Genomic DNA, 23348 nt, shown 5'->3' on the forward strand with positions numbered 1-23348 from the left:
CTGTAGAAAAAATTGTATGTTGTAGTGTTTAAGTAGCAACATACTGTATATTTTTCTACTAATCTTAGATCCATGGGTAGAATCCTATAATTGTTTTCATTCCAGTTTATATCCACTGATCATTATGACAGTGGCATAATTACATTTTAATCAAAATATATTTATATATATATCCTTTGTCATGTATGAATTTTAATAGCTATTGAAGCATTAATATACAGTATATTAAATTAGGCAAATATTCCTGGCACAATAATTTATTATTGCAATATCTTACAAGAGGTTTCTTAATTTAATGTTTGTATTAACTGTATGAATCATGTTATGGTCTTGTAGGTTTAAATGCATCTATTTGTGACTTTCACAGGACAGCCTTAATTAGGCAAAATACAGTAAAAGCTGTATTATCTGGCACTTGGATAAACAGCATGCTCCATTAACTGGCCCTTCTGGCTGGGGCTGTCTGCTGAGCCAGGGGCTCCATCTGACTAGCCAGAAAATTTGATTATCTCGCAACCCCTGCACCCCACGCATGCCGGATAATCAAGCTTGTACTGTACGTATCTTCTTTAAACATTAGACGCAATTTTAATAACTTTGTTAAACTGTTCTTAATTTCATGTCTCTCTTGGAGATCACTTGATAATGAGCAGAATGTCTTCATATCTCCCCCGCTTTTGTGAGTCCACTGCTGGCTGATCAGCCTGATTCTGGAGCTACAGGTCTTATCACAGAAGAGGTATGTGTTGGTAGCTGTTCGAGGGGTGCTGGACAGTTTTTGTCACTCTTTTCTCCTTCGCCATCTCTCCTCATCTGCACAGCGGCAAGACCTCTCAAACTGTACTGCCCCCCTCACGGATTACCACTCTCCACTGGGGAACATCTTCAGCAAGGTTCTCCCAAGTGTTGACACCGATGCTGCACTCTTTCATGTGTGCTTCACTATGTCTTCATAGTGCTTCCTCTGGCCCCCAACACTCCTCCATCCTTCCTACAGCTGGGAAAACAATCTGTTTTGGGAGGTGCTGATCAGACATCCAAATCACATGACCAGTCCAACAAAGATGTTGGAGAATTGATAATGGCTTCAATGCTAGTCATGTTTGACTCTTCTGGAATGCTAATATTCACGTGCCTATCCTCCCAAGAGATAATTTGGATCATCACCTTGTTGCGGTGAGTGGGCTTGCATGTTCCAATGAACCCAAAAACACTGCTGTAGGGAGGCTCATGCTCCCAGCAGGGTCATCCATGGCAGCAAAGTCAAGAGGGAGGATCCAGAACAAAAACAATCCTAAAAGTCCTCAATGGCAGAACACGCAGATGATAGTAAGGGTAATGCCACAATGGCTGTGAAGGCAAATGAAGGCAGCAGAAGACAGGAGACTCCCAACTATCATGGACCCCATGCCACTGGACCTGGGCTTTCTATATGTCAAGGATTGTGTGGTGGCTGCAATGCAACAGTCCCCTCTGTGAACTACTCTCCTAAATTTAAGCCCTATGGAGAATAGTGACTGGTGAATGGCAGTGGGAGCAGGATTCTGAAATGTGGAAGCTTTTAGTCATGGATCAGCATATAGGCAGTGGATATATCAGTCATTCTGAGGACCGAGAGGGTAAGAACAGTTCAGCTACTGCACCCATGACTAAGCAGCCCTATTTAGGCTCTCCTCTGCTCACCCCATGTGGGGAGGGGTCTAGAAAAGGTGCCTTAAACATAGTCCACCTCAACCCCATTGACTGGATAATCAACTCCAATGGGTTCACCTCTACGTGGTAAATATTTTGGAACATGGAATATTCAAACTCCTCCGGACAACCCAAAAGATGCACAGCAGTTATCGTCCATGAGCTGCAATGATTCAACATCGATATAACTGCCCTGGCAGAAACGCGTAAACCAGAAGGATGACAGCTAAGAGAAGGCGGCAGAGGGTACACCTTTTTCTGGAAAAGAAGCCCAAAGGAAGCAAAAAGAATTCATGGAGTAGGATTTGCCACAAGAATGAACTGACAACGATCCTATCTGAAGCCCCTGTCAGCATCAATGAGCATCACATGACTCTCCCCTTGAAGCTTGCCAAAAAAACCAGACAACTGTCATGAGTGCTTTTGCACCAACTCTAGATGCTGAGGATGATGTGAAGGAGAAGTTCTACATCCAAATAGAAAGAGTTGTGAAAGACATCCCCAAAGAAAACAAAATTATTCTCTTGGGGAATTTCAATCCTAGACTTGGAAGAGACAGGGACTTTGGGCAGACTAGCACTGGGAAAGGAGCAGTCGGCAACAAATTTCAATGGAGTGCTCCTCCTTGTGAAATGTGCGGAACACAAGCTTGTCATCACAAACACCCTCTTCTGCCAGAAAAACAAATTTAAGACTTCATGATAACATCCTCAATCAAAGCACTGGAATCTCACAGACTATGCTCATCGGTGCTTGGGACTGGGGTGATGTCCTTCTCAAAAGAGCAGTGACTAATGCTGGTGACTGCTGGACTGATCACCACCTTATTCGATCCACAACAGAGAATCAGAGGAAACCCATCTGACAAAGGATCAATGTACAAGGCTTGAAGAACCCCATCAAACAAAGTGACTTCCAGATAGTACTTGAAAGGAGGCATCCAATGGTATACCTTGAAGATGTAGAAGAACACTGATGTCAGTTGAAAAATGCCATCAATGAAGTTTGTGGAGAAACCGCTGGCTACCAGTCCAAGAAGCATCAGGACTGGTTTGATGAGAATGATGTGGAAAGTGAATGCCTGTTTGAGGCAAAAAGGAAAGCTTTTAGGGTCTGGCAAAGCAACATCACTTCATGTAAGAGTGATTTCAGTTACAAGTTGGCATACAGAAGTTATTCTTGTTTGGCACTGATTTGAAATTTAATACAATGTGAGCCAGAACCTTAGCTGTTTAAGTCAATAAATATAGGTTGATTTACACCAGCTGAAAATCTGGCCTCTACTTCTAACTGGACAGATGCATGCTTTATGTAAACAGACATCAACATAAACATTTCCAGACGCTAAGTTTTTAACGAAATTAAATAGCAACATTTTTTTTTAGTGTAAGATATAGTAATGAACCACAACTGAGTAGTGGAAGATCTATCACTGGGACATCTGGGACTCTGCTAGAAAATTCAAATCCATAGTACAGAGACAAAGCACTAACAACTTAGGTCCTACTCCTTCACTGAGCTTCATACAAGTGAACACTTAACCCCATAAAGAGCTCACCACAACAGGATCACTACAATATTTTTGTGCAAAAGGACAAAATCTACTACTTTGTGCATTGCTTCCTCAGGTGTGCTAAAGTTCTTTTTATCCAAGATATATAATTCCTTTTGAGGAAAGAGAAAAATAGCACAGTCTGAAAGCACTCTGCCTTCTCAGAACTTTCTAGAACTGCATAGTAAGGAAAAGCCAGAGGTTGCTGCCCCTGCTTCACTAGCCTGAGTTGAACTAGGTTAAAACTTGGAATTGGTGGATAAAAAGTCCTGGTAACCTCCTCAATCTAGATTCCTCACACACAGCACTAAGGAGCTCCATTAGAGGTGGGATTAGTTGTGGGGGAGGGTGTGGGAAAAAAACCCAAGAGGGCACTGTGTCTCCTCCATCCAACTGCTCTGTTCCTGGTGTATGCCTTTGTACATTCCCAGAGGAACAGAGGCGCCTAACCAATGTCTATTTATGGCACAATTACAAGTTGTGGGGTCCCCTATCCTTACTGGGGAACTGTCACTACTCCACAGAACAACTGAAGCAGGTGGGGCTGACTGAAGAATGCACCAGCTGCCTGTAATGAATGCAACATCTTATGCGTGACAAAAATCCTGCTGCACCTCACATGAATAATATAACAGAACAAGCAGGTGATCAGAGTGCACATACAGGCAACAATGTAATTAGCTGCTGCGTAACTTCCAGAGCTCCACACTGAAAATACATTTTCAAAAATCTAAATCCTAGACTATTTTGCACAGTTTAACATGAGACATGAACAGTTTTCCCTTTTGATTGTGTTCAAAAAGTCTGCAGAAGAATGTGTATGAACAGCATCACAAACATCTATTATTCCGCTAACTCAGACCAAAAACATCAGGTTTTTTATAATCATGTTTGTGCAGTGCAGGCTAACAGACTTTGGGGCTGAGCTGGCAAATTATACAGCTATTTTGCAAGGGTTTAATTCTATTTTTAAAACAATTTATTTTAACTATAAAAATTTCATAACAGCATTTCTAGTCATGTTATGTTTTTAAGCCGATTTACAAAACCTATCACTTTTGGCCAAGTATTAATACACATAACTCACTTTGGAACATTCCTTCAAAAGTAGTCCCGTTGACTTTCATGGGTCTATCGGTCATATACACTACAGTTCAGAACGCATCAAGGTATTCTGTTATAACTGAATTGTAGAGGGTAATTAGTGCTGTAGCATTTTGGTAAAAAATCTGAAATGGGCAAAATATTTTTCACAAGTAACTAAACATATGAAAAGGAGAAGTTACTCACTTCATGCAGTAACAATGGTTCTTTGAGATGTGTCCCCCCCGCACCCACAGGGTGCTCCATATCTGGATGTTGGGCTTACCCAGCACCACAGATAGGAAGCTTTTTTTAGCATCATCCAGCGTGGGCTGCAAATGCATGATCGCAGCATGTGCCTGTCACCTCACCAGAAATCAAGGGCAGAGCCCCCACTCTCCTCAGTTACTTCACTGATGCCCTAACTATATATATTGCACTGAATTGAGGGGAGGAGAGCGGTTCGTGGAGCACCGATGGGGGGACACATCTCAAAGAACCATCATTACTACACAAAGTGAGTAACTGCTCTTTCTTCGAGTGATGTCCCCGTAAGTGCTCCTTGGTAGGTGACTGACGAGAAGTACTTCCCCACTGGATGGTGGATTTTGAGTTGGTGAAACTACTAAAGACAGTATTGCTTTAGCTAATACCATATATCTCTGCATGTGACTGTATCACATAGTGTGTCGTGAATGTTTGGTTAGAGGATCACGAGGCCACATGGCTTATGTCCTGTAACATCACTCCCTTTAGAAAGGTTGTTGATGTCACCATCGATCTTGTAGAACTGGCTCTAAGCACTGATGGGAGAGGTCTATTTCAGATAGAATAACATTGCACTACACTTTCAGATCTGAGTCTAAATATACGTTGGGATGAAAGAGGTAATCCCTTTGACCTCCCCGCAACAGATAAAAATAGCCTTTGAGATTTCCTAAACAATCATGTTCTGTCTGTGTAGAAGGATATTGCCCTTCTGACATCTAGTTTGTGTAATCTGGCTTCTGTATGAGAGGCACGAGGTTTACGGTAAAAGGTAGGAAGGACTACAGGTTTATTCATGTGAAATTGGGAACATACATTGGGAAAAAAGGAATAGGGTCACAGAACTACTTTGCGTTTGTGGAAAACTGTGTATGATGGAAAGTCAAACCAGTTCTCTTGTCTACTCTATGAAGTGACGTTATAGCAACTAAAACCAGGGTTTTCATTGTTAACTAGTCTCAAGTGGGATGTATGAGTTTACATGAAAGCACAATGTGCTGTAGGCCTTTCCAAAACTGGTGTGTGAACACCGAGAAGCTTTTGAAGGTGGGTGAAAGGCTGTTATTGCTGAAAGGTGTATTCAAAGTGAGGAAAGTGACAGGTGAGTATCCTTTAGGTGAAGAATATAGTCCAGAATCATGTGCAACGGGGCTTTTGTGGGTTGTACGCCCCTTTCAGAACAGCAGACTGAAAAGCAGTTCCACCTAGAAAGGCAGGTCTTGTGTGTCATTTCTCGTCTGGTCTGTAACAGAACGTCTCTCACTTGTTGGGAGTAGTGGTGTCTCTTCTCTAGGAGCCACACAGAAACCAGGACATCAGATGTCGGGTATGCAGTCTAGGAGCATCGAACCCCCATTCTGAGACAGTAGGTCCAGATGGCTGGGAAACAGGTAAGGCAGATGAAGAGACAGGTGATAGATCTGGTTTCCCATACTTTATCTGAGTCGAGCTGGAGCTATGAGAATGATTTGTGCGCCATCTGCTTGGATTTTTCTGAAGACTCTGGTGATCAGTGGAATGTCTGGAAAGGAATACAAAAGATGAGTATTCCAGGAAAGGAGAAACGTATCCCCCCCGAGACCTGTGGCCTTCACCAGCTCTTGAACAGTACTGACTGAATGTGGAATTTTGTGGCATTGCAAAAAGACCTATAGCTGGGTGACTCCACGTCTGAAAGAGGTGTCGGGTCACGTTACAATAGATCTCCCATTCTTGATCTAGGGAGAAATGATGGCTTAAGGAGTCTGCAAGTGTATTGCTCATGCCTGGCAGATATGATGCACAATACACAAGTTCCATAATTTTATGGCCTCTGCACAAAGCGATTGTGATTGGGCCCCTCCATAACGATCAATATAAAACTTTGTTGTATTTTCCATAAGGATTCAGATGGTTTTGTTTTGAATATGTGGGAGAAAAGGTTTGCAAGTATTGACAACAACGCAGAGTTCGAGAAGATTGATACGTAGCCTCTGTTTGTCCTTGGTCCATCGACCTTGGACATGGTACTGCTGACATTATACACCCCATCCAAGAAGTGATGCATCTGGTTTAATTTGTTGGGCTAGTAGAGCATGATGAAATGGGATCCCTACTAGAATGTTTCATTCTTGGGTCCACCAGCATAAAGATGCAATTACTACCAGAGGTATCGTCACCTGTCTGTGTTTATGAGGTCTGGCAGGAGTACATACTGATTCCAGCCAACGGTAAAGGCACCAGAAATGTAGTTGCACACTGGGGACAACGTTAAGTAGTGGCCGCCATAAGGCCAAGGAGACAAAGGCATGTAAGATCAGGAACTGTGCGGCTGATGATGAGCTGTGATATAAGGCTCCTTACAGTCACGTAGCATTGTGATGACAGGTAAGCATAAGCGGTTGTGGAGTCGAGTGATAGGTTCCAGGGTTGATTTGGCGATATTGATGAGAAAACAGACACACTCTAGAAACTGTCTCAGACTGTACCATGGTTCTTGTGAAGGGTCTAGAAGTAGAGTTATTGAGATACAGGAATATAGTGACTCCTTGTCTGATGTGTGCAACCACTGGTGCAAGGATTTTGGTGAATACCTTGGGGGTAGCTGAAAGTCCAAAGGAAAGGACTCTGTACTGATAATGCTCTGACACGAGGATGACGTGTAGGAAGTGCCTGTGAGCAGGGTGAAGGATGAAGTGGAAATACATAAATTGAAGGTCGAGGAGTGCGAATTAGTCCCCCTCATCCAGTGTACGAATTGTAAAGGACACAGAGTGGCCATCTTGAAATGCTGCTTGTGAATATATTTGTTCAGCTGCCATAGATTTATAATGGGTCTCCAACCTCTTGTTTTCAGTTAGGAAGTAGTTTGAATAAAATCCTTTCCTCTGATATTGTTTCAGAACTTCTATGGCTCCAGTTTGAATGAGGTGCTGTATTTTGCAACACAATAAGTTCTCATGGGAAGAGTTCCTGAGAAGGGACTGGAAAGGAGGAGATGTTGGAGGGACAGAAAGTAGAGGGATAGTATATGCCTGGGCAATGATGTCTAAAACCCTTCTGTCCATGGTTATGAATGCCCACTGGTGATACAATGGGTGTAGACAGTGATGGAATATTTGGGAAATCTGGTGCACTGGAGATTGTGGGACCTTCAACAAGCCCTCAACGAAAACTTCAAACCTGCGGTTTGGAGGCAGGTGGTGCCATTGTGCAGTTATTTTGGACTCTGCACCTCTGATTTTGCAGTCTATTAGCGTTATGTTAGTATGACCTGTAGTACTGTCTCATGAAGGACTGATCTTCATATTTGTGATACGGAGTGTATCTCCTTTTGTGGAATGGGGGAGTGTGCATCCCCAAAGTGCGCAAAGCAGTGCACATATCTTTGCTGGCGTGCAAGATCTCATCAGTATTTGCTGCAAAGAGCCTGATCTCAAAGGATGAGTCCTCTATTTTTGCCTGGAGTTCTTTTGGGACGCCTGCTGTTTGCAGCCATGAGGACCTTCTCATGACAATGTCTGTAGCTATGGCTCTGGCTGCTGTATCAGCCAACTCTAGTGCCATTTGCAGTGCTGTTTTAGATGCTGTATAACCTTCTTGAACTATAGACTTAAGACGACGTCTCTTGTCTTCAGGAAATGGTGAATCAACTGAGTGAGTTTGGAGTAATTATCGAAGGCATGGTTAGTTAGAAGTGCTGTGTGGCCAGCTATGTGTAACTGAAGCGCAGAAGATGAATACATCTTTTTACCAAATAAATAAATAAAAGCATTTATGCTCCTCATCAGGAAGGTTACTTCTATACCACGGTGGTTTTGCTCTCTGATTGGCTGCATCCAGCACAAGAGAGTTGGGCTGTGGATTTAAGAATAAAAAAAAAAAAAATCATGCTCTTTTTCCCCTGGACAAAATACTTTATATCGGCCTGTTTGTTTGTGGGCATAGCTGTGGCCAGGGTTTGTCATACTTCAGGGCTACTCTGGCTGAGGCAAGTGGTTGTAGAGTTTTCGGAAGCTTATGTTGTTTTTCCGGCATTTTTGTTAGAATGCTTTCCTGGCTAACTGCCATCCTTTTAAAAAAGATCTTGAAATTGTTTTAGGTCATTGGGAGAAGGACAATCTATGAAGGTGATTGCTTCCCCTTGAGATAATGAAGATTTAGTCATTGGTGAGTCTGGAGGCAGCTGTGATTCAAGATCATCTGACATGTGAGTATCATGCAAATCTACCTCCTTCTCATGGTGTGAGGAGACAGATACAATAGACAACTGGTGCTGTGCCATGATGGGGAATACTCTCAAGTGACCCCTAATTGGCCTGTATCAGTAACAGGTGATCAGTGTGATGGAGATCTAGAATAGTAAGAATCGTGTGGATGTTCCATGTAGTACTAATGGCAATAATCTGGTAGTAATGTGATTCACGAGCTGCACTCGGAGATGAGTGCCGTAAAGAGAAAACACTTCTGCAGTCATAGTATCTATTAGCCATGGACAAATCCAGTTATGTGAAGGCATGTGGAATCTGATTAGCAGGTCTGGGTGAATGAGATTTGTGTGTGGCAGTACAGTGAGCGCAAGGTGAACGGCAAGACCTCAGTGCCCTACAATGAGAATGATAATCACCTACATTATCAGTATGTTGAAAGGATGGCATAGGAGATGTGTATGATATGTTGGTACCAGTGATACTATGGAGGAACACGGGCTATGGTTTCATGGAGGAACTTTGTTGTACTTTGCCTTAGCTTTCCGCAGTGTCTAGGACTGCCCCAGTGAAATATGGGACAATGACTGCATGGGTATGTTGTCGATGATCCCCTGGACCTGAGGAGCAAGGCAGCAGTGTGCTGTTCTGGCACTGGTGCTTATGCGGTTGGTGCCATTTGAGTGCTCGGCACAGCAGCTGCTGTTTGGTCTGCCAGCGCAGGTGAGGGAGACCGCATGCCCACCTGCAATGCTGTTGGTGCCATTAAAGCAGGGATTGAAGCTTTTGTGAGGGGAACCTGAGGGACCTTTAGGCCTTTGGATGCCTGATGTGCCTGTCAAGCTCTTATACTGAGAGCACTTCTGTGGATTGAGAGACTCTCTGAGGCAACATATACACTGAGTGACCATTTGAGGCAGGCATAGGATCTCAGCAATTAGAGCACTTTTTGAATCTCGGTGAGGCAGATATAGTGGATATCATACCGTTTCTTATTCTCTTTTCTTCTTCTTCTTCTTCTTTTTTTCTTTTTAAAAAACAGAAATAAAACTGTCACCTCAGAGAACTACGTACAATCTAGCTTGTGACTAATAACTGAAGGTAATTCTGAACAGGAAAGAAAAAATGTAAGTGTCTAGGGAGACTAACTAAAGAAATAATGAAGAAGCTACTAACTATAAACATAAAATTATTCTATTCTACAGGACGGAGGAAAGAGAGGTCGAGCTCCATCTATAGTCCAGGGCGGCAATGAAGGAACTGAGGAAAGCGAAGTTGTGCAGGCAGTTCCTGATGATGTGACAAGTGCGCACTGCGAAGGTGCATGTGCAACCCCTACTGGATGCTGCTAAGAAAAAAATCTCCTATCTGTGTTGCTGGGCGACCCCAACACCTAGCGTGGAGCACCCACAAGGGACATCACTTGAAGAACACTTAGTTTCCAGGATATTATGGATAATGCCATATTTATCATACAATTAGGGCAAAAGTTCTTATTGCAGTAAGAAGTAAAACTTCCTGGTGGTCTAATATCAGTTGTTTGGTTTAGGGCAGAGGTTGGCAACCTGTGGCTACCGAGCCATATAAATCTCTTTAAGGAGTCATTTGTGGCTCCCGACCCTGGAATGACCCTGTCCTGCCAGCCGCTAGAACAATGGCTTGTATCTCCAGCCTGGCCAGTGCTTGACTCTCCCTCCTCCTTCTCACATCTGACCAGGTCAAGGGTCAGCAGGGGGTGGGGGCTGGCCAGTGCTTGACTCATCCTCCTGCTCCTCTCCCATCTGGGCAACGCAGTGGCAGGAGGGTGGGGGCCACTGCCCTATTCCTGCAACTCTCCCTGAGGGGTCTGGATCCCATCTGGGCTTAAGAGCATGATGCAGTCCTGCTCTGCACAAGTAGGGAGCAATTTAGGTGTCTTCCCCCACTGCCACCAGTTTTAAAATGGGGGTTCTCAAATGTTTTTGGTTCACATTTGAAAAGAGAATGTTTTTCCCCCCATGGATCAACATCTATCCTTGCATTTGTGAAAAGATAACATATCTTTGGCATTTACATCAGTTGCTTACAGGGAAAAATTGTATTAGGAATGTATTAATGAATTGTATTAGAAATGTATTAATGTAATGAATTTTCATTGTCTTTGAATGTGATTAATAACTGGAAATAAAGGAGACATGGGTAAATCCTGTAATGGGATGCAATAAAGTTAGAGACCAGGAGAAAATTAGTACCATGTTTCAAAAAGAGACATTTTATAATAAAATAGAAACTAAAGATCACGAGCTGTTCCTGCTACACAAATGCAAGGGCACCCATTATAAATAAGATTACTACACTGCATGCTCCTAAACCAACTCCCTTTGGGTTCCCAATTAATTTCTGATACTCATTGCCACTAGACAGGACTGATCTTGGAGCTCATTATGACTCAGAAAAGGTTTTAATATTTATATGGATTGCATTACAAATCATTGTGTGTGCTGTTCTCAAAATAGGGGTTACAAAAAGTAGGGTTTGACATTACTAAGGACTGTCTCATATTCACATGCATTGCGGCTCTTGATATATTGATTTTGTAACTGAATTTTTAAAAACGGCTCTTCTTGCTATTTTGGTTGCAGATCCCTGGTTTGGTGTGCTCGTGCTGGGTGGTGTGTGTGACCTATAATAAATAAGAAACCAAACTAGATGCATTCTTGGCTTAAAATTCTGTGATAATTGCTAATAGGCACTCAAAAGTTTTTGGAAATATTTACGTTCTTTTCAGACAATGTAAAATGTCTCAAGAAAAGGATCAGAACTGGACACCTACAGTAACCAGAAAGCAGCTTCTCTATTCCACAGCTTAAAAAGTGAATAAAACACAGGTGAGCTTAGCTCTACTATGACTTCTCATGGGGTATCAAAATGCTGTGACTATTACTACACATTTTGCTAATCAGCATTTTAGTGTTTTTCAGGATTTGGAGCATTTCGAAGAATCCACTTCTTCAGCTAGCATGTTGTTTTTGTATATATAGCATAAAAGAAAGCAAAGGTGTTAGAAAGTTTCTTTACCTGTTGTGCTCCATCCCCACTAACAATAGGGGCAGGTAGAAGAGTAATTTCACTACTTATAATCTGAGTAGTATCCAGCAGTGGTGGGTGTTCTGCCATTGCCGATGGTACATTAATTCACAGGATCACCTATAAGAGAAAAACTACCCCAATTATATAATGTGCATACAATGTATTTTAAGACCTGAAAACTGATTTCACAGTAAAACAGCCTCTTTAGTATTAAAAAGTAAGTTAATCAGATAATTAAATGCACTGGTATAAACAACACATCACAAAGAACAATCCCATAAATATGACTTTAAAGTTACTTTGGAAATCTGGCACAGTCATTCTCAACCAGGGTCTTCCAGTGGGAACTCTACTCATCCAGATCATTGTTCCTCAGCCTGGGGAGTCATGGGATGGGTTGGAGGAGTTGCAAGTGATGACAAGCACACATGGCCCCACTACACAGAGGGCCAAGCAAAGCCATGTTACATGCTTCAGTCCCCAAATGGCAGGGGCTAGGATTCAGACAAATCTTACAGAATAAGAGTCTCAAGTATCACACTGAATCATAAATACCATATTTATATCCCAATCCATTTATTCTATAGTAAAAATGAGAACATAAGCAATTTTTCAGCAACTGTGCTGTGATGGTTTAGTATTTCTTTGTCTGATCTTGTAAACTGATTTTATGTGAGGTGAAACTTGGGGGTAAGCAATAAATTAGATGCCTGAAAAGGGGTACAGCAGTCCAGAAAGGTGGTTGTTTGAAAATTGAAAAAAAATGGACAATAAAGGCCAGCATGTTGGCCTGATTGGATGCAAGAGATGCGCGTTTGATTGCCAATTAGACATTTCTCTTCGACTGGGGAGAGGCTGGGGCTAGAAAGTGAAGACAAGTAGCCTATATTTAATGTGACAAAGTAGTGGGGGCCAGTGGAGGGATGCAGAGAGGTGATAAGGTAAAAATGATGGGTTAGAAAAATCATAGGTTGAGAATGCTGCTATAAAGATGAGTGGGACAAGAGTGCACTTATCAAGACTAGAAAAAAGATTGTTGCAGTAACTGAGACACAAGAGGATAAGTGCCTAGTAAGAATATTAGATGAGTGGATGGGTAGGAACAGCCATATCTTAGAGACATTGTCCAAAAAGGAATCTGAAAGGTTTAGCTATAGCCTAGATGGGAGGACTCAGAGAAGTCCACATCAAAGAGAATGACAAGCAGCGCTTACATGACCACAGACATAAATAAGTACCCAAAGTTTGTTGTGTGGCTCTCTGCTAAAAATAGATCATTTCTTTGTTTCAACTTTGCATTTGATGAGCTTGCAGATTTCCTAAACAAATCTCAAATACTCATGCAAGAAAGTCATTTTTAGAGGAGGCTTAATTTGGAGACTTTGACCCTTGATGTCTTGTGACCTTGTAATGGGCTCCTTTACAGTAGGTAAATGCCATGACAATTGATGAAAGAGAACACGGACATAACAACAAACAGCAAAAAAAAAAAAAAAAAAAAAAAAAAAAAAAAAAATCTACAATCAACCGTATGGTTGGGGCTAGTGGTTTGTCTCGATGATTAAAAAAAAAAAAAATACACTGACTTCACATCCTAGCTTGCTCTGCACCCAATTCCATGCCCTTTACCAATATGGTGAATAATAAAAAAAATCAAAAAGAGGCAGGGAAACAAAAGCATAAAAGGAACAGAAGGAACCTGCAAAATGAAGTTAATGTTGAATAATGTTTTATTTTGAGCCTAGATATCACACTGATGTATTGGAAATGCTAAGGTTAGGAAAGTCGCTCAGTTCCCTTGTGTCAGTAGGGCAGCTACATGCTTCAGCCTACATCCTCCTACAGTTCCTGTGAATCAGAAGTTCTCAGATGGCTTATTCTTCCAATGGGCTTCAGCAGAGAACTGTGCTGGCACGCATATTTTCAATAGAGTTCTTTTGTGATTAGGCTCCCACAGGAGCTAGGGGACAACTCCACTCTCAAGCAGATTTCCCTCTTCTCCAGTCATGTGTGGAATGAATTTTTACATGCCTCAGGGTATGTGCATATGTGCACTACCAGCAGAAATAAACCTAGCTGTGGACACTCTGATAATTAGGGCGGCTTTTCAGTCTCTCCTGAGCAGCTGCAGAAGCTCACAGCTGACAGGGAATGCTGCTCTTGAGCACAATGGAAATTTCTACTGTAAAGATGAATGCAAATTTCTGCATGAAGGCAAGAGGTTTCTCCGGGCTGGTCCAAGACTGCATAACGAACTTATACATCAGCACAAACCTCACCACCTTTGCTGACATGCGTAAAAGAGAACACATTTTAAAAAACAACAAACCTTAAAACAGAACTCTAACTAAAACAAAATGACCACACGCAATGTTCCCTCTTGCCAGAGAATGAATCATATACCATAGATGTAAGTTTCAGTATTTAAAGTACTACAGTAAACCCTCAAAATACGCTGCTTCAAGTTGCGTGTAACTTGCTTCAAGTCGAGTTAAGCACAACTTGAAGCTGCTCTGTGGCTGTCAGCCTGCATAGCCTGTCTAGCTGCCCACAGCTAAGACCCCTTCTTCCTGCTTTCCCCCAGCTGCATGGCTGTCAGCCTGACAGGTGCACCGCTGGACAAAGGCGGGGAGAAGCAGCCAGGAAACTGACCAGCCCTGGCAGATTGTTCAGTTTCCCAGGTCCTACAAGCCCAAGGGAGCTGGGAACCAAGTGGCAGCCTGGTTCCTGGCTCCCCTCTGCTTGCAGAGCCAGGAAACAGACCAGGTTAGCAAAGACAGCGAGATCTGTGCTGATGTATCAGTTCGTTATGCAGTCTTGGACCAGGCCCTGAGAAACCTCTTCCCTTCCTACAGAAATTTGTTTTTATTTTTACAGTAGAAATTTCCATTGTGCCCAAGAACATCATTCCCTGTCAACTGTATGCTTCTGCAGCAACCCTGGTCAGTTTCCTAGCTCCAAGGAGGGGAGGGGAGCCAGCAGCCAGGCTGCCCCTAGTTCCTGGCTCCCCTCCGACTTGCATGAAAAGTTGACCTATGCAAGGGCTTCATGAACACAGTTCCCTGTAACTCAAGGGTTTACCGTACTAGAAAGAGCTCATATTACAGTGATGAGGGTGATAGACTATGTAGAATCAGACCATGGGGGGCAACGCTCACTTTTGGGTGGGAGGCTACGGACCCAAAGAAAAAATCAGTTGGGGCCACATAAATGAAGAAGAAAAGAACCACCCTTACTGCTATAGCTCAAGTCACCTCCCTCTTCTCATGCTCCAGCCCCATGGGTGTTCAGGGCTCACTATGCATGAACAGGATTCCAGGGAGCACATGTGGGGTCTGGGGAGGGTGGGTTCAGGAACAGGCTGAGGGTGGGGAGTCTGAGCAGGAAGGAGGGTGAAGGAGTAGGTTGGGGGTCAAAGGCAGTGCTTACCTAGCATAGCTCCCCTGCATCTCCAAGGCAACAACCCCGCTGCTTTGACTGGCCACAATTTCAGCCAGTCAAAGAAGCAGAGGAAAAGCCTCTCCAGGCAGCACTGTCGCACACTTGGGCAGAGGAGGGCAGAAGGCGGAGAAGCGGCAATATGCAGCACCTGGAGCTGCTTCTCATCTCCCCACAACCCTGGCCATTTTGCCTGACACCAGCCCATGAGGCTCAGGGCTCCATGCCCCAATTCTGCAGCAGCATAAATGCTGGGGAGGGAAACCCCAAGTCAGAGCCAGATCCAGGCAAGCCACGGGCCGAATCCTTCTCATGGGCCAAGGGTTCCCCATCCCAAATTAGACAATGATTCATCTAGGCTACTATAATTATTAAGCATACTAAAGATATTCTTTTTGGAAGTTTACACAGATAAGATCTACTTCCTCAAGACTACCCACATGGTTTTCTCTTTGTAATTTATTTTATAGTTTCACCAAGTTTCTACATCTCCAGTTCAGATCCGGCAATCAAAGCAAAATCCAGTATCAGAGTGTGATAGCTGCCCACAAACTAGTTCTCCTATTACTCTAGGATTTGTTTTAAAGTACCCTTTGTCCCATCTAAGCTGTTTGTTTCTATTTTAGACAAAGGGTTATGGTTACCTTGAACTAGCTGAAAAAAATTAGATGGAACAGCTTTCCATCAGAAAATGCAGTTTTGTGAAAACAATTTTTTCAGAACTGCATCCATTCTAATGAAATTTGACAAACGTTTCAAATTAATTCAAACACAAATGGACTAGTCCAACTTTGTTTCATTCTGATGTTTATGTTTTTAATACTCACAATAAGAAAATGAAACGAATATTTAGAATGCATTTACATTCTATACTATTTCAGCATTATCCAAAATATTACATATCATTAGCTGCTTCAGAATTATAATATTTCATAATAACTGACTTTTATACAAATTTCAAAATGTCAGAATTTCTTGGAGGACAGAAATTTAAACTTTCTAACTAACTCTCCTGTAAACCAATGTTGCAGAGGTCTCATTACAGTTTTCAAATGAAATCATTTATGTGAAGACAACAGTAATAGTTAGAGGCTTCAGAAAGGATCCAACTGACCCACAGGCTGTGTCTGTTCAAAGAATGTTTTTATATGTCTGTAAAGCAAGGATGTGAAACTTCTGGCCCTAAGGCTGGATCCAGGACCCAAGGCTCAAGGCTCCTCCCACACACCCCAGCACTCAGGAGCCTGCACTGGAAAAATCAATTTGGAGTAGCAAAATCTATGGCAGGTGCCATTGTCATGTGAGACTATCAAGCCCTTAATCATCTTCTGCCACACAGACTGAGAACCTTGGCAGTGTGCAGTACACAATACATGGATCTGCAGTAAGAGTTCCTGAACTGCAGCGGATCAATAGATGGCATGCATGGCCTTATTTTGGCACTGGTCCACCTAGCCACAGAGCACATGCACAGTAAGAATTACCATTCATGGTTACATAAACATTGGGGGATCACTGGAGAGACTTCCCTGATCATTCTACATTGATATCACTGAAGGCACACATCGTTAAGAAAAACACATTATTCAAAAAACTACAGCAGAAACAGCCCTTTCTCACTGGCAGATTGCCCCGACTATATTGCAATGCCAACAGTGATTCTGGGAAACCCATCTTACCCTTTGTTCTTCTAGATCATGAAGGCATACAAGGGTCACCCTCATGGCAAGATTCAACTATCAGCTCAGCAGGTGTAAAATGACTGTCAAATGTGCTTTGATAGATTGAAGGGAGGCTGCCACTGCTTACTCATTAGACTGAATTTAAGTTAAAACAATATCCCACTGGTTATAGCTGGATGTTGCATCCTTAATAATGTCTGAGGCAAATGGGGAAAGCTACCACCAGGATGGAGGTAGAGATTTCTCTGCTGACAGCCATACACAACAGCCAATACAAGAGCTCAGTGTGGAACTACAGATTTAAAAGAAGGCTTTGTAAGAGTATTTTAAATAGGATGTCATGGATAGTTCACTAGGCTTGAAGCTTTAGTTCTTAACAGCACCTGTGAAGCGCTTGGTACACTTTTATATACAACTGCATTTTTTTCTTGAACCTATGAGTTGTCTGATGCTCTATGTTTACTGTGTACTGGATGCTTTCAATACCCCTATGTGTAACTGTCATGTTGTATGAAAAAAATATTAAAAACAATTTATTGAGCTGCAAAAAAGACATGGGAGAAAAGCCATTCAGAAAACTTAGGCAACGGGCTACAAAGTGCAAATACAAATTAACAGAATGGCACTTCAGTTATGAAAGTGAAAAATAAAACTGACTATTTCAATGCCTACAGTCCACTGTGACTACACATATACTATTTCTTTCTGTCCCCGCAAGAGTCAAGAATTACGAACAAGTCTGTCAACCCATGTCTGCAACACTTGTGTTTACTGCCTGAGAAGCTCTACTATGTGTTGGTGAATTTTTTTGGGTCTGTCTCCTGTTGTTCTCAATGCTCTCTGCTAAGCCATCCCTTCAGGCCCTCTGTTTGTGGTCCAGAGCAGCACTGAACATATACTTCCTAATCCTCTTCTCTCTCTTTATGGGGTCAGTTGTTCAGCAGATCTGGAGAGGGAACTCTTTAAGACTGCAATGGCAGCAGCTGCTGCTAAGAGACAGAGGTCATTGGATTTACAAGCACAAATGAAGGGGAAGGAAGTTTCAAGATTCCCTTATTAAAAAGAAAACTTTTTTATGAAGACTATTATAGAATCATAGGATTGGAAGGGACCTCAAACCTTTATCTTGTTTAGTCCCTTGCACTCACGGAAGAACTCAATATTATCTAGACCAGTGGTTCTGAGTCTGGGGTCTGCAGACCAGGGTATTGCAGGAGGTTTGTGAAAAAATAAAAATTATAGAAAATAGAAGTGGCTTTGATGGGGGTCCACAAACAAATTTTGTGGGGCGTCTGGGGATCTGTGAATGGTTTGAGGCGGTGACTGGGGGTCTGCACTAGTGGAAAAGGTTAGGAACCACTGATCTAGATCATTCCTGACAGATATTTGTCTAACCTGCTCTTAATCTCCAGTGATGGAGATTCCACAACCTCCTTAGGCAACTTATTCCAGTGGTTAACCACACTATCAGGAACTTTTTCCTTATGTCCAGCCTAAACTGCCTTTGCAGCAATTTAAGACCAGACTAAACAAACCCAGTTTTCCTCAGTCTTCCCTCAAGGTATGTTTTCCAGACCTTTAAATCATTTTTGTGGCTTTTCTCTGGAATTCCTCCAATTTGTCCACATCTCTCCTGAAATATGATGCCCAGAGCTAAACATAGTGCTCCAGCTGAAGCCTGATCAATGTGGAGCAGAACAGAAAAATTACTTCTCTTGTCTTGCTTACAGTACTCCTGGTCATACATCCCAGAATGAGGACTGCTGTTTTTGCTTTCTTTTTGCAGCAATGTTTTACTGTTGACTCACACTTCTCTAGTTTTCTATGACTCCCAGATCCCTTTCTGCATTACTCCTTTTTAGGCAAACACTTCCCATTTTGCAAGTGTGCAACTGACTGGTCCTTCCTAAGTCAAGTACACAGGTATGTCCACTGTTAGTAATTTGTTTCAGAGTGCTTCTACACAACATCTCTCCAAACTCAGTTATGCAGCCACAGTGATTATGGACTAGCAGAGGCAGGGAAGAAAAGGAATTTTAATTGTACGAAACAGAATTTCAGTCCCTAGCAGTAAAAGGTGCTAGAATTAGGTGCTACCACACTTGCTAGGTTGAAGTGGTTTCCTTTATATATAGGCTTTACCATTTGAGCCAATGGTTCTCAGCACCTCCACTATAAAAATAAATAAATAAAAGTTCCAGCACTCCTTTCCTAATCCCTGGATCCAGGTATAGGGCAATTGTACTGTATAGTTACATAATTTTCCCCCAAGTGGTATTGATTTCAGCTGATTTCATTCCTGAGGGAAACAAAGGCACAGTGAGCTCAGCTTCTACTGGTAAACCAAAGCAACCCAGACCTGTATGCCACTAGCTATCTTATGCAATATTGACAGCCAAACTCATCACAGAATGGCGCTGGAAAATTTCGCTACACCAAGGAAGAAATATGACAGTCATCCTTAGAAGCTTCTGGGATAAGACTGTGGAGTAAGCTCTATGAAAGTTCCACAGAGATCTCTCAGTAAGATACAAGATGTATCTGTGTAAATAAACCACTCCGCATGCCTTCCCTCCACTTAATTCAACTCTTCCTTTGGTGGGCTCATTCATGCTCAGCTGGCAGGACTGGGTAGACTGTATTAGAGTCCTGAACGAGTCCTGGTCACAGATGACTATATTCCTCCTCTCCTTCCAGCACGTCCTCCTCCTCTTTGCTGAAGATGTATGAGTCTACACTGTTACAGAGATTATGAAAAGACAGACGAAGGAAAGTTTTGCCAAAGTTCCCCTTCCATCATCAGGCATTCCCGTGCATTGATTATTTATGTTCTTAGTGGTATACAGATGACAAACTAAGTGTACCTACTTGTATTAATCTTCTTAAACTGACAGATCTGTTCCCCTGTACTTAATCCACATGTGCCTCTTAGGCAGCAAAAGACAAACCTAATCTAGCTCCCTGGTTTGATGCAAAAAGATAGAGCTTCCACTTGATAACTTTTCATTCCAGGGCATTAAAAAATGAAGTTGGAACACCTTGAGATTTACTTTACTATCTAGTATCAAACTAGCAATACAGTACAGGTTGAACCTCTCTACTGCATCACCCTCAGAATCTGACCACTACCAAAAAAGAGAATTTGACGGACCATGGAAGGTCTATATTGTCTAGCAGAATTACCAACACTTCTACTGTCTTAGAAGACATTCAGGGCAATTAGCCATTGATGGATCTATTTTCCTTGAAATTATTTTGTTCCTATCTGAATCCTGTTACAGTTTGGGCCTTTCCACCATTCTCTGACACAGAGTTCCATGGGTTGACCATGAAGAAATTTCTTTTATTTTAAATCTGCTGCCTAAAAATTCCATTGGGTGAGCGTCTTGTGTAATGTTAGTGAAGGAGTAAGTATTTTTTCCACACTGTTGGTGATTTTCTAGACTGCTAACATACCCTCTCGTCCTTTTGTCATTCCCAGTCTTTTTAATCTCTCCTCAGAGGGAAACTGTTCCTTACCCCTAATCATTTCTGTTTCCTTACTGTACCTTTTCCAAATCTAATATACCATTTTTAGATGGGACAACCAAATGCATACACAGTATTCAAGATGTGGGCATACCATGACTTTATGCAGAAACAACATGATATTTTCTGTCTTATCTATTCCTTTCCTAACAATTCACAATATTCTGTTAGCTTTTTAGATTGTCACTGCACATTGAGCAGATATTTTCAGAGAACTATCCACAAGGATCCCTAGATCTGCTTCTTGAGTGATAACAGCTATTTTAGACCACAGGAATGTGTGTAAACAAAGCACAGCGTTCATCTGAAGGCTCCTTTTGCAATGCTGTGGCTGTAAATGAGAATGCTCCGTTTTGGAACGCTGTGGCTGTGAGATTTCTATTTTCTGACATTACAACATTGAATTTAGAACATAGAAATAAGTAACAGGAGAAAAAAAATGGCAGTATAGACACAGCTGCAGTTGCAGTTAAGAACTCCCTGGAGCTAAGGCATGTGCTCTAAGACGACCTCAAGTATAAAATCCAGAGATTCAAATTCGAGGGGGAGCTACAGACTCCTTTATCCCCATCCACCACCCTCAAAATGGTGCCCCTGTGAGCTCTGTATGAAGCAGTACTGTGTCTCCTCTACTCTCCCTGGCAGTGTGACCAGAGGCTTCTTGAAAAAGGGAATGTGAGAACTCTTTGTCCCTCCCAACCCAACCTCTGGAGGGAACATGTGCCCCCATGTATCGCCTATGAATATGTTTGATCCCACAGATAAAGTCAGGCTAAACTGTTCTTTAGCCACAGCTGGTCAGAGAAAGTGACACTTCACATAAAGCTTTTTAGACTGTATTGTTTTCTTTCCAAAGTATTCAGAATGGACCCATTTTTCCATTTTCAAAATTTTACCCAAAACATTAAAGATTAACATTTTCAGTGAACAAATATTTAGTTGTTTCAGTAATTTTATAAAAATTGACAATATTGAAAAAAGGTATAATTTTATGAACATTCAACTTTTAACAGAGTTCACAATAATAATAATTTTAATAAAAATGTATTTATGAAAAGGACATTTATTGAAAAAAAGAACTTTGTTGTAAAGATTTCGCCTTGCTCTAGTATTAATAACACTGGACACTGATGTGTTGTAACAAGAATTTGCACCATAATACATTTTCATAGTGTACATACCATTGAAGGTCCTCACTCATCGTATTTAGGTAGGTGCCTAACCTCTGGCATGCTTATTTAATTATTGTTTTGGGCAGTTGCAAGATAGCATTTAAGCAGCAGATATAAAAAACAGTTTAGACACTACATGAATTAGACCACCACTTAAGAACAAGTGCAAACGTCCAAAACAGCACTAAAAGCTAGTCTCTTGCTCCCTGCTATCAAGTGGGGGGGGGACCACACCACACAGGTGAGCAGCGCTCCATTAACTGTGTCTATTTTAAATTCCATGGGTCCTCTTAATTTAAAGTGAGTCATCTAAATATGCAGCATTTTGAGTTCCAATGGTCAGAAAAAATCTGTAATTTCACAAAGCCAGATGCAGTATAGTCTAAATTCCTGTTGAGAAAACTTTTAATGTTTTTCCAAATAAAAACAGGAAAAGTTGTTCAAACAAACTAACCACTTTAAAAGTTTGTTTTGTTTTGTTTTATTCAGCAAGAGCCTCTGGTATGACGGCATGATGGTGGGTGGGTTTTTTTGTTTTTGTTTTTTAAAGTTCTATATAAACATGGCTCAGAAGTATGCCCAGAGGGCTAAAATTGTACCTTAAAAGATATGATTTCACTTTTTTTCCAAGAGACTTACTTTGCGCACTTTGCACACTTTCTTGCCTAGTCGACCTCCTTTGAAGTTGCAAGACCTATTAAAAAGCATTGAAACTCTAGTAAAGACCAGCCTCATCTCATGATATTACTGGGATATTCCCAGAGGAAGCCTCTGGCTAACACAGCTCTGACAACCATACTCCTCAGAAATAAAAATGGTACTGCGCACAGTACCTCTTGTGCTTTCGGGGGCAGGGGCAAAGGGGGCAAGATGTCCCACCTTAAACATCACACACTTGAACGCAACAGGTATCCGGAACTATTTCAGCGAACCTTGAAACAGTTCTCCACGGAGGAAAGTACCCATGTCATTGTTATTCAAGCAACAAAGAGAAAAAAGTCTTTTGATCAATATCAAAGTATCTTGCATATTAACAACCCCTATCACAAGACTGTGAACTGGACACTCTGCAAATGAAAATCAATAGAGATGAGAACAAGATATAGAGGCACCGAGTTATGTTTGAAGTAGGCTTTAACAGCTGACAACAATATTGACTGCAATATTTTAAGGAAAGCAATTTTACACCTTGGAACAAGCCCTTACAAAGGAGTCAAAGGGTACGTCTACATCACAACATAAACCTGAGGGTCCCGTTCCAGCTTAGCTTCCATCCTTCCTCCTACCCACAAATTGTACCAACCCAGGGTTCAAACCCAGGGGCCAGGCAGGGTTTCCTCTTAGTTGTGCAGCTGCCCATCTGCTTAATAAGCCCCATGCAGGGCCTCAGGGTAGCCATGCACAATGCCACCGCGGCAGGAAGAGAGGTGTGCTCCTCCAACTGCATCAGGGCCAGATTAAGAAAGGGGCTTTTTAAGGGCTGCAGCCTATGCATCAGCACTGAGTGGTGTGACCTGCATAGAACCACCTGTTCCCACAACCAAATGAGAGCTGCCTCAGCTCTGAGCCCCCTACTGCATCTCAAGCCCCTAACTCCTTCCCAGACCCCCACATCCCAACTCAGAGCCACAGCCCTCAGCATGCTCCACCGCCCTAGCTGCCTCCTAGACTTCACACT

At 42.1% G+C, this 23348-nt stretch overlaps 1 protein-coding gene across 3 annotated transcripts in view; it reads right to left on the reverse strand.

The window, feature by feature from the left end:
- The window catches only part of FNDC3A (fibronectin type III domain containing 3A), a 224663-nt gene that overhangs the window by 190389 nt on the left and 10926 nt on the right, over positions 1-23348 (reverse strand). For all 3 annotated transcript variants that reach the window (XM_074987823.1, XM_074987830.1, XM_074987839.1), the window contains exon 3: positions 11839-11967. In XM_074987823.1, coding sequence (XP_074843924.1) covers positions 11839-11937 — 99 coding nt within the window. In that variant the 5' untranslated portion in view covers positions 11938-11967. The remainder of the gene's footprint in view (positions 1-11838; positions 11968-23348) is intronic.

The sequence above is a fragment of the Carettochelys insculpta genome, chromosome 1, assembly GCF_033958435.1.
Source record: "Carettochelys insculpta isolate YL-2023 chromosome 1, ASM3395843v1, whole genome shotgun sequence".
Classification (NCBI taxonomy): domain Eukaryota; kingdom Metazoa; phylum Chordata; order Testudines; family Carettochelyidae; genus Carettochelys; species Carettochelys insculpta.